We start from the raw sequence: 12,739 nt of genomic DNA on the forward strand, positions 1-12,739 counted from the left end.
CAGGCGACATTCGGGAGATCCGGGCGAACTGAACAGAAAGTAACTGGCCACAAACTATGCCAGAACTGTTGGTGTTGTGAAATACGGTTTCTGTACGTTAAACAGCCCTAAAAGCAATTAACGCCCAAGCGTCTCACCAATGCAGCAAAGTTTCATTTCCAAGGAAATAATCCCAGGAATTCTCACCCCCGCCCCCCTTAATTGCTGCAATCTCATTGGTGGAATAGGGCAGGTCGTGGCCACATTTTCAGTGGAAGGCAGATTTCCTGTGATGCAGGGCATACGTTTATATTTCCATCCATCTTGAGAATCTAGCATGGTTACCGAGTGACAGTAGCAGTCCAGCAAAACTATCTATAGGCTAATTTTATTCCCAGCCACCGAGCACATTTGAGAGGCCTGTAGTCCAAGCACGTATGCTTCTGTGCCAGGAATCATGCATGGCTCTGAAATTGCGTCTTGTTTCTGCACAGTGAAAACGCTACGAACACAGAACCTGAGATAATTTTTTGCAAAAGCCTTTTCCTGCAGCCTTAGACGCTTTAGGAATGGGGAGGCGCTTGTCTCCTGGAAGGTTTACACCCGCGCATGTCCGGGCAGCAACCCATTGCTCCAAGTTCGGCCCAACGACGACACCCAGCGGCGCGGAGAGGAACGTACTCAGGTACAACCTTAGACCCGAGAGGCCCTGCTGCGCAGGCGCCGTGAGCCTCCGTGCTCACCGGCCTGCTCATCACTACGCCTGCGCAGCCCATTCGCCAGCTCCCTTACTCGGCTCCAGATTCTCCTGTTCCCACTGCGCCTGCGCGGCACGCACTTGGCGGAAACGCCGTACCGGTTTATGTTGGAGCCGGCTTCCGATGGGCGTAAGGCTGAGCGTTCGGAGAGGACTCTGAAAGACCGATCAGAGGTATGGCTGGCTGGGAGAAGGAGGGTGGCGATTCGAGGTCCTAGTGAGGCATCATCCTTCCCGCCCTGAAGGTCGGTCCTAGTGTCGTCACCCCGGAGCTTGTCGTGGGGTGACGCCTGAGGCGGTGCAGCAGGATCGCTGCTGACATGTTTCGAGGTGGCACTTGGCAGCCCCCGGGTGATGACATCCCGTTCTAATTACTTGCATTCATTCTGAAAGTGATGATTCCCGCCCCCAGCCGTCTAGCTACCTCGTATTCCGAAGTATTGGGTTTTACAAGTTGCTTAGTGAGCAAGCATTAAAGCAACAGGTGTCAGGGCACCACGTTGGGCACCTTCGAAAGCTTCTTCAGCGCCTGAAGCCTACCAGCGATAATAATTTATTTTATTGCAAGTGGAAAGCATCATCCTAATCCTCAGGATGCAAAAAAGTAATATCAAATTGGAGATCGTGTAAAAGCAGAAATTCAGATATTTAACTTTACTTGCAGTTGCATTGAACAAAATTTGTATGTTTTTATAGCATTTGCAACCTTTGTTACTATAAACTCACCAGAATCGATGCTCTCAAACTTTTCCTCAACAAACGGGACTATCGATTCTGGTGAGTTTATAATAACGGTGTATTTTTAGGCAACGGTGTGAAAAACATATATATCTTAAAATAACTGTAAACACTGATAACAGAGTTTGCAAATGCTATAAAAACATACAAAATGCACCTATTCTTAAAGATTCAGAGCCTGTTTCCTAATTTACTTCATTTTACATGCATTGTACTATGTACTATGCACTATGCACCATCGAGTACCCACTTGAAGAGTGCAGGTGGTGAAGTCAGTTATGCAAACCAGCTCCAGCAGGGGATGCAGTTAACGAAAATCAGTTAGAAATGTCAGGAGATACAGCCCCAGGTGGGCTTATCTTGATCTCACCCACTGGGTTAGTTGGGTTTTCTCTGTCAAAAATAAGACTGAGAAGGGAAGTTGTCTTTTCATCCTTGAGCTAGGAATACTTGCTGTGAATCATTGCCAGTGCAGGCAGATCCAAACTGGCAGCCAGTTTTGCTGGTGTCAGTGTTCATCCAGCCCAGTTCCCACCTCCATGTGCTTTCCCACAAATCACTTGTAAACATCTAGTAATTAGTTCTACAAACAAATCTGCATTATACTTGTCACTGATAGCACAAATTACCACTTGATGTGAAACCTGTCTTTGTGGGGTGGGGAAGTGGAAGGTGAGGATTTTCATAATTCCCACTGCCTGGCCAGATGCTGTTGTCAAAAATCACTCGATAAAGCACGATTGTGACTCCTGGAATTATGCATTTCGAGTGAGATCACTTTTAGAAAACTTGCTTGACTCTTATGTAATATAAGCCACGTTAAAGTAACTGACAAAGATCCCCATAGAACCTTCAAGGATATTTAAACAGCAGGCAAGTTTCATACACATGTAACCATGTTAGGAAACATTATGGACCCTACTCAGTTACTTCCTTGATTTTAGATGTCTTTGGTGAAAGGGTGGAAGTTGTTAGGGTTAGGATTTTAATTTTCTTTTTGGTAAAGCACTTAGCATGTTATTGTAGCTTGCTCACATATAACCCTTTGTTCTTTATAGAACCTATGTTCTGCTGTCTTAAAGCAGAAGCACACTGTATTGGCCATAGCATACTGCCTGCTTATATGTAGGCACTGAACATTTGGGAAGTAGAAAGCACAAAGACATTTAATAATGAGTTGATGTTTGTGTATCTGTGATAAAAATAGGTAAAAATGAGGCTGTTATGGGGAGAGGACTTGCAGTTGGGTTTTGAATGGCAGAAGTTGTATCATAGCCATCAGTGAGGGAATGCAGACATGAGCTCTGTGGGGCTGCAAGAAAGGGATAACTATTGTTTGTTTTTGTCAGTCATGATTTGGATTTCAGAATGCCTAAGGATTCAGTTTCCAGTTCAACGAGCAAGTGATGTTTTTTAAACATCCATGGCAAGTAGTTTGCTTTGAGCGTTGTATAATTATCCAAGAAAGAAGAAACATAAAAAGACTTTCCTTGGAGTCTGAGAAATAAAGTTGATGTTATCTGACTTGATTTTCATTATTAGAAATGATATTTTTGTGCTCTGTGCTAAATAATTAGGAGATAGAATACAAGTGATTGTTAGCATTTAAGGTAAATTGGTGACTGGAGAGATGGCTCAGCAGTTAAGAGCACTGGCTGCTCTTCCAGAGGACCTGGGTTCAATTCTCAGCACCCACATGGCAGCTTTCAACTGTCTATGATCTGGCACCCTTGCTGAAACATACATACAAGCAAAAATGTCAGTGCACACAAAACATAAATTAAAAGGATAAATTGGTAGTCAGTTACAGGAAAAGAAGTGGTGAGACATGATGGGAAATGCTTGTCAGGGCAGAAGAAAAAGCAGCCACACATGGATCCATTTATTGCACTGACCTGTTTTCCTTGAGTGAACTCTAATAGTTGTTGTGATCTAAATCACCTCTATAAGCCCATTGTTTTAAATATTTGTAGATTGCAACTACCACTTAAAGTTACTCTCTTTTTGCTTTATCAGTTCAAATCAGAAGATTTGCTGTTGCTTCTATGGCTACCTCACAAACTTCACAAACTGTTGCAGCTCATGTCCCCTTTGCGGATTTATGTTCCACATTAGAACGAATACAGAAAAGTAAAGAACGTGCAGAAAAGATCAGGCACTTTAAGGAATTTTTAGATTCTTGGAGAAAATTTCATGATGCCCTTCATAAGAACAAGAAAGATGTTACAGACTCTTTTTACCCAGCAATGAGACTTATTCTTCCTCAGTTAGAAAGAGAGAGGATGGCTTATGGAATCAAAGAAACCATGCTTGCTAAGCTTTACATTGAATTGCTGAATTTACCAAGAGAAGGCAAGGATGCCCTGAAGCTCCTGAATTATCGAACACCTAGTGGAGCTCGCACGGATGCTGGGGACTTTGCAGTGATCGCATACTTCGTTTTGAAGCCAAGGTGCTTACAGAAAGGAAGCTTAACTCTACAGCAGGTAAATGAACTCTTAGACTTAGTCGCCAGCAATAATTCTGGCAAAAGAAAAGACCTAGTGAAAAAGAGCCTCCTTCAGTTAATAACCCAGAGTTCAGCCCTTGAGCAAAAATGGCTGATTCGTATGATTATTAAGGACTTGAAGCTTGGTGTCAGTCAACAAACTATACTTAACATTTTTCATAATGATGCAGTTGAGTTGCACAACGTCACCACAGACCTGGAAAAGGTCTGTAGGCAGCTACACGACCCCGCTGTAGGGCTCAGTGATATCTCTATCACTCTGTTTTCTGCCTTTAAGCCAATGCTTGCTGCTGTAGCAGATGTGGAACGCGTGGAGAAGGACATGAAGCAGCAGAGTTTCTACATCGAAACCAAGCTGGACGGGGAACGCATGCAGATGCACAAAGATGGGTCGGTGTATCAGTACTTCTCCAGAAACGGCTATAACTACACTGATCAGTTTGGTGCATCTCCACAGGAAGGCACTCTCACCCCATTCATTCATGATGCGTTCCGGACAGACGTGCAAGTATGCATCCTCGATGGTGAGATGATGGCCTACAACCCGACCACACAGACTTTCATGCAAAAGGGGGTCAAATTTGATATCAAAAGGATGGTGGAAGATTCCGACCTACAGACATGTTACTGTGTTTTTGATGTGTTGATGGTTAATAATAAGAAGCTAGGGCGTGAGACTCTGAGAAAGAGGTATGATATCCTTAATAGTACTTTTACACCCATCCAAGGTCGAATAGAAATAGTACAGAAAAAGCTAGCTCAGACGAAGAACGAAGTAGTAGATGCATTAAACGAAGCCATAGATAAGAGAGAAGAAGGCATCATGATCAAACACCCTCTGTCCATCTACAAGCCAGACAAAAGAGGTGAAGGGTGGCTAAAAATTAAACCAGAGTATGTCAGTGGATTAATGGATGAATTAGACCTCCTAATTGTGGGGGGCTACTGGGGGAAAGGTTCACGAGGTGGCATGATGTCTCACTTTTTGTGTGCAGTGGCAGAGAAGCCCCCTCATGGTGAGAAGCCATCTGTATTCCATACTCTGTGTCGTGTTGGGTCGGGATACACCATGAAAGAACTCTATGATCTTGGCTTGAAATTGGCCAAATACTGGAAGCCCTTTCATAAGAAATCCCCACCGAGTAGTATTTTATGTGGAACAGAGAAGCCGGAAGTCTACATTGAGCCCTGTAACTCTGTTATTGTTCAGATTAAGGCAGCAGAGATTGTCCCCAGTGACATGTACAAGACCGGCACCACCTTGCGCTTCCCACGTATCGAGAAGATCAGAGATGACAAAGAGTGGCATGAATGCATGACTCTGGGTGACTTAGAAGAGCTGAGGGGGAAAGCATCTGGGAAACTTGCCACAAAACACCTTCACGTAGGTGACGATGATGAACCTAGAGAAAAGAGGCGGAAACCTGTCTCCAAAATGAAGAAAACCATTGGAATTATTGAACACTTGAAAGCGCCTAACCTTTCTAACATAAGCAAAGTTTCCAATGTATTTGAAGATGTTGAGTTTTGTGTTATGAGTGGGTTGGATGGTTATCCCAAGTCTGACCTGGAGAACAGAATTGCAGAATTTGGTGGTTATATAGTGCAGAATCCAGGCCCAGACACATACTGTGTGATTGCAGGCTGTGAGAACATAAGAGTGAAAAACATTATCTCTTCAGATCAACATGATGTTGTCAAGCCTGAGTGGCTTTTAGAGTGTTTTAAAACAAAAACGTGTGTGCCATGGCAACCCTGCTTTATGATTCACATGTGCCCATCAACAAAGCAGCATTTTGCCCGTGAATATGATTGCTATGGCGATAGCTATTTTGTTGATACAGATTTGGATCAACTGAAAGAAGTGTTTTTAGGAATTAAGAAAGCAGGTGAGCATCAGACTCCGGAAGAGATGGCCCCTGTGATTGCTGACCTAGAATATCGTTATTCTTGGGACCACTCTCCTCTCTGTATGTTTCGACACTGCACTGTTTATCTGGACCTGTATGCTGTTATTAATGACTCGAGTTCCAAAATCAAAGCAACGAGGTTAGATGTGACAGCACTTGAGCTGCGGTTTCATGGAGCCAAGGTAGTGTCCCACTTATCTGAGGGGGTATCTCATGTAATCATCGGGGAAGATCAGAGCCGAGTTTCGGACTTCAAAGTTTTCAGAAGAACTCTTAAGAAGAAGTTTAAGATCCTTCAAGAACGTTGGGTGACTGATTCAGTAGACAAGGGTGAACTACAGGAGGAAAACCAGTATTTGCTTTAGAGCTAGCTATGTAGGCAAAGCATTGGCTGTATCAGAACAACAGCAGGCTATCCATCATGATGAAATGGCCAGTACATTCATTTTATCTCTTCAGTACTTCAAAAGCATTAGTTACCCAAAGACAATAGTTTTCAGGTAGAAAAGAAATGGAATGGGCCAAAGCTAAAACAATATGTTTCCTAACATGACTTATAACCATGACATACAATGACAGTTCCCAGAGGTGCCTGTGTGGTTGGTACCCATGTGGAAGCTAGAATTTTAATTCGGATTTTAGTAAAGTGTATTCAGAAGCTTTTGCAATCATCCAACAGAATTTTCCAAAGTTAAAATTTGTAATTGTTTTAGCTAATAAAAGAATTATTCATAAAACTCAGAATTGTTATGGTCAGACTTATAAAAATAAGTCTTTTGCCAGGCGTTGGTGGCACACACCTTTAATCCCAGCAATCAGGAGGCAGAGGCAGGTGGATCTCTGAGTTAGAGGCCAGCCTGGTCTCTTGAGTGAGTGCCAAGATAGGCTCCAAAGCTACACAGTGAAACCCTGTCTCAAAAAACAGAAAAAAAAAAGTCTCTTTTATTTGTGGGCTCAAATGCCTCCTTTAAACATGAAGTATTTTTAATAAACAGTTTTGTAAGGTTACAGCCAAATGAATTAATAAGTAGATTTTTTGATAATGTGGGAGAAGTTAAAAAAAGTATCATCTATACGCTGGACACTTTAGATGTTAATTGATTTGATTTAAAAAAGAGCCCTTGCAATTTTAAGTTATCTAGATTTAACTTTTCTGAAGGTAGGACCTGTTTCATAGAGAAATGTTTTTCATGAGTTTGCACTCCAGTATTAACAGAGCTCACAAACCTTGTCTCCTCTCGATGTTCCTCTGAGGAGCTGCCCATACAGTGAGCAAGCTGTGACTTCATTAGAGACAGACCAGATGCTTTGACTTTTGGAGCTGGCCTTTATAATTAGGTTGAAGTCACAGTTGTGTGTATTGTATCTGTGTTCAGAAATGTACTTCCATGGCAGCACTGAAATGGAGAGAGTGTGGGACCTAAGGTAATGGTATAAATTATTTGAAGTAATTATACTTGTTTTTGAAGCAATTGAATAAATGTTTGTGATTATTATTTAAATAAAATTATTAAATATTTAATGTAATACCAAAATAATTTATGTTCTTTTATTTTAAAACAATTCATCATAGTTCTTTTATTCAGATTTTATAGAGTCATTATACTTTATGTCTTTGTGTGAGGTGGGGGTCCAGTAATGCCATTGTAAGCTCCCAAGTACTGACATCATAGACTTGAGCCATCACTCTCTGTCTGTATACTTGCAGACTAGCGTCAAAGTGTTCCTTCTGGAGTCATTGGGTTTTACGTTACCAAAGGAAGAGTCATGATTTAAGCTTGTACTTATAGAAGCATATTCCAAAGTGCATATGTAGTTGAAAGTTTATAATTTTCCTACTAAAGGTAATGGTTATTTATGTTATACATGATAAGGGAGCCATAAAGCCACCTTGTAGGGTACCAACACTAAAGCTTACTATACTTTCTTTTTTTTTTCCAATAAGTTATGAGAATATTTGCAGGCCACAAAAGTATACCTAATTACTTTTCATTGCCGCATAGTACTCCACTGAATTGCACTTAATGTACCTTATTGACCTGAGTCAGTATGTAAGTTAGCGCCTCATATTCCATTCACATTTTTTTTTCCTTGTCAAGTAGTGTGATAAATCTTTCACCTGGTTGGTGTGCTTGTGTGATGTCTCTAATCTTAGTTGTCAGTTTGACTGCATCTGGGATCAATTAAAACACAAGCTGCCAAAGGCACTCCTGTGAGGGGACCCTAAGGTGTAGGTGACACCTCCTAGCAGTCCAGATAAAAGGACATGGAAGATGGAAACTGCTTTTCCCTCACTGGAAGTTCACCTGTCCCTTACCTGCGTTAGAACCCACTCCTTCAGTAGCCTCACATAAATTGAAGACCATCAGTCCAGGAGTCCTCTGGGCCTCCGGTGCCAGACAGGCGCTGCCTAGACATCCAGCTTCATGAACCAAACGACATCTAGATTCACAGTCTTCAGTATGAGGGGGCCATTGTTGGCCTACAAGAAACATTTCCTATACTTCAGTCTAATAAATCCCTTTTCGATACATGTATTTCTCTTGTCCATTCTGTTCCTTTGGAGAACCCTAACTGGTACAGTGAGTCCAAATGCTGGCTCCAGGTCACACTAACTGGTTCAGTGAGTCCCAATGCTGACTCTGAGTCACACTAACTGGTACAGTGAGTCCCAGTGCTGGCTCCAAGTCACATTTTTTTTTTCTCAATTACTTGCAAGAGTGTTGAACAACCCTAGTGAAATGCTTTCATTGTTTCCTCTTTTCCAAGTCTCTGTTTGTTGGTTGAGTTGCTCCCAGCCAGACCTACTTTGATTTTATTGACTCAGGGAGTTCTGTCCCCTGGCTTTAACTGTCACAACAGCTCCAGTTTGTTATACAACACCTTAATGTGAAGTCTGATAGGTCTCTTGTGATGGTTCATAGATTGCCAACTTGGCAGGATCTAGAATCACCCACAAGGCACACTTCTAGGAAACCCAGTGAGGGATTATGTAGATTAGCCTAGCCTCTGGGCATGCCTGTGGGAGATTTCCTTGATTCCTCAATTGGAAGTCAGAAGATTACCCTAAATGTGGCAGCCCTGATTTGAGGGGGTCCAAGGGAAAAGCACTTGCTTTGTGACTGCTTGCCTTTGCTTCTGGATGGAGTCCTGCTGCTGCTGCCACCGCCACCACTGCCTCCACCACCAATCCACCTCCTCCATATTTCCTGACACCAGAACCCACCTTTTTCAGCCTTCCAATGTGGCATGAAGACCAGTAGCTCTCCTGAGCCTTCCAGGCCTGCTTACATTCAGGTCTCTGTTTTCTCTACTCACTCCTCACCATGAGGATCTCTTTGCCTTATTTTTCCAGGCACTGCCCTCCTTGCTGGCTTATTTCCTAACTTCAGAATAGAGACCCCAAGATGGAAGCCGCTGGTTTGTTTGTTTTAGTTACAATCAGCCCCAGATCTTTCTGGAATAAACACACTGAAACACAGCAACCTGACTCTGCTCTTATCCTCCCAGGCCAAGGTCTCTCCCCAGATGCCTTCACTAGGAGCTCCAACCTTTGCTGTCCCCATGACCCAGAGCTGCCTAGGAAGAATTCTTTGTTTACTTGGACTTAGGGTACTGTCTTTGAAAGTTGGGTTTCATCACACTTGTGCTTTGCCTGGGATCTGAGAATAGAGCTATGGACCCAGCAACTCTTTGCATGGGGATAAATACTTGGAGTTACCCTGGAAAGCTGTGTAGGGCCAGGGGAAGACCAAAGGAGCTGTGGTCTGGCAGTCCTGGAAGCTATCCCAGTCCTGACACTGATTCTAGTATTTCAGATGAACATGGAACCAATTATTCCACCCGAGGGAGGGCAGAATAATAGCACCTAGCATATCCTGTGGTCTCTCAAGCTTTCATCTGCTGCTCCTACTCAGGCCCTTTGCAGTGGGGTTGATTAACCCCAATTGAGTATATTTGGGAAGAAAAATAGAGTTTCAGCAGTATGGTGGTGTGGATGGACTTCCATAGTGAGAGGAAGAGAATACAAAAACAAACAAGCAAACAACAACAACAAAAAAAAAAAAACAGGGAAGAAACAAATCTACATGGAGATAATTTAAAATACATTCATTTGGGTTTGAAGGTACAACTTAGGGTAGATTTAAAAGATCTTTGGTTCTACTTTACAAAATGTAGAAAGTACTGGTTACTTGAGGCAAGTATATTTTATTTATGTTTTAGACTATTTACTTATATTTGAGACTGGCTTGCATAGGCTGCTCATGTTTGATGCATGAAAGTGGATTAGCTCAGAGGTAGATTGCACTTGTAAGATTCCCCACTCGTAGTACCTTCTCCACATTTACCTTGAGAAGTCACCTACCTACTCATTAATTGGTTGATCTCCCTCTATGCGTATTATTTGATCATTCAAAACCAGGAGTTCTTCTGAGCTCCGGGTACTATTCTAGTTGCCAGGAAAAGGGCAACTCTCAAACCGGGAAACCCCTGCCTTGGTTGAGGCTCTATGCTGTTGACTAAGGGGAAAGAGACCACTGCTGCTTCTCAGGACAGATCTCTACTAAAGGGAAGGCACTTGGAGAGGAATCGGAAGTGATCCAAAAGGGAACATACATAAGCAGAAATGGAGAGTCAGAAACATAGGAGGGAAAACAACAATTTTCAGAAAGCAAAATACTATTTTTTCATGTTAAAGAATTTGACTCTCTTTTCATTCCAAATGTCTAGAGAAGCCCAGCTCAACCACAGATAAAAAAAAAAATCCAAAAAACCACAAAGTGCTGGGGCTCAGGACACAGCAGTTGCCATCAGGTTTAGCATCAGAACGGCATTCCCGTGGGTCACAATTGTAACCCATGTAACTGGAAGATGGCTGAGTCGGTGGACTGCATGCTCAAGCATGAAGACCTAAGTTTGAATCCCTGGCATCCACAACATCTGGGAATGGTTGTTCATGCCTGTACTCCAAGTACTGTGAGGGACAGAGATAGGAGGGTCACTACATCATGCTGGCCCGAGACCTAGCTCCAGGAAACAACCAGAGACCCTGTCTCAAGGAAATGTGATTCATAGTGATGTTTTTTTTATTTATTTCCAACTGTGATGGATATTTTGGTTGTCAACTTGATGACTTCTAAAATTAACTGAAACCCAAAATGGTTGGGCACACCTGTGAGGGTTTTTTGCTTAATTAAACCATGTGAAGTGGGAAGGTAAAATTCTAATTTGAACCTTTGAGGTAGAAAGACCCACCTTTAGTCTAGACTTTTTGAGGAGGGAAGATCAACCCTTAATTTGGATCACACCTTTTGTTGGAAGCCTATATAAAGGATATGGAACAGAGTCCATTACCCAAAGAGGGATACTCTCTCAGCCTAGACACACGGGGCAGGGGGCCTAGGCCCTACCCCAAATGATGTGACAGACTTTGATGATCCCCCATGGAAGGCCTCACCCTCCCTGGGGAGCAGAAGAGGGATGGGATGGGGGTTGGTAGGGAGGATAGGAGGATGGGAGGGAGAGAAACCTGGGATTGATATGTAAAATAAGATTGTTTCTAATTTAGATGAGAAAAAAAAAAGACCTATTCACAGCATGTAAGTCATTGTAATAGCCCCCCTTTCTATAAATATAGAGATTCATTCTGTAGGTTCTGTTACTCTAGAGAACCACGACGAAAACACCAACTTTTTTTTATAATACAATGAAGAAAAAGATTCAGCATGATAAATCAGGGTACCCGATGTTCTTTGGCCTCTGCTCATGGGTACATGCACACTTGAACAGTAGCACACACACACCCAAGCTTTTACTCTACACAAATACAAAACTACCATTGCAATCTGTGACTTCGAAACAAACTTAAAGATTCTTTGAAAGATAAGTAAAACAAAAGAATGACATTTCAAAATTTAACAAACAATGTGTCACAATTCAGGAATTAGGTTTAAAAAGAGATGAGTGCACAACTCCAACCACCTAACTCCTGACCTAGGGGAAAGCATTTCATACATGACTCTTTGGGATTCAGTATGCTTAACTGCAGGGCATATTGAATCACACAGAGTGTGAAAAGAACTTGATCTCTATATTAGTGTTCACTGGAGGAAGGGAGGGACTGGAGCCTCTTATTCCACCATCTTGACAATGGGCCTTTAAAAGGCCATCTGTCTACTCTCTGTCCTTGGTCACTCTGTAGGATATAAGTGGTAAACTTTGAGGTTCTTCACAGTATTCACATTGTGGAATGTAAGGCGTTTCCTACTAGCCTTGAGCTATTGATTAGTGTGACTTGTTTTTATTATGGGGTTTTGAGATTGATATCAGCAGTTTGGTATGGACTAATCCAGAGCAGGAGAGAGGATCCTTGTTACATTGGATTTCTCACAATCTGACTTTTAGGACTCAGGCCTAAAATAATCCTCAGAGGCACCTGTGTGAACACAAGCTTGGTTTCCAGTGTAACAAGGTTCAAAAGCAGACTTTGGGAAGTGACTGGATCAAGGGTCTCTGACCTTATTAGTGGATTAAGGCATTGATCACTTCATAATGAATTGAGGGTAGTAGGAAACAGAGGAAGTGGGATGGAGGAAGTTAATCACTGAGGGTACATTCATGAAGGAAGGGTATATTTCATTATCTTGTCCCTAGCCCTACCATTTTTTTTTAACCCTCTCCCCTTCTTCCACCCTTCCTGGCCACCATGAGATGGGCAGCTTTCTTCTGTCATTGTTTTTCTGTCCTTGACATTGTGTTACCAATATACAGTGCTTTCACAGACTTGGCTTCCTTAACATTTAACATCAGTGCAAGTATGAGCAGACGGGATCTCTGTAGTTTGAG

At 42.4% G+C, this 12,739-nt stretch overlaps 1 protein-coding gene across 1 annotated transcript; it reads left to right on the top strand.

Annotated features, from left to right (window-relative positions):
* Positions 1–205: 205 nt before the first annotated feature.
* On the top strand, positions 206–7,428 carry Lig4 (DNA ligase 4). Its single transcript, XM_027387885.2, has 2 exons — positions 206–910; positions 3,491–7,428. The coding sequence occupies exon 2, from the start codon at positions 3,520–3,522 to the stop codon at positions 6,256–6,258; it is 2,739 nt and encodes a 912-aa protein (XP_027243686.1). The 5' UTR covers positions 206–910; positions 3,491–3,519; the 3' UTR covers positions 6,259–7,428.
* The last annotated feature ends 5,311 nt before the right edge of the window (positions 7,429–12,739 follow it).

This window comes from Cricetulus griseus (genome assembly GCF_003668045.3).
Source record: "Cricetulus griseus strain 17A/GY chromosome 1 unlocalized genomic scaffold, alternate assembly CriGri-PICRH-1.0 chr1_1, whole genome shotgun sequence".
NCBI classification, from domain to species: Eukaryota; Metazoa; Chordata; class Mammalia; order Rodentia; family Cricetidae; genus Cricetulus; species Cricetulus griseus.

Bases quoted from the DNA above. Each gene is read 5' to 3' on its own strand.
- Lig4 (XM_027387885.2), top strand. From the start codon at position 3,520: ATGGCTACCTCACAAACTTCACAAACTGTTGCAGCTCATGTCCCCTTT.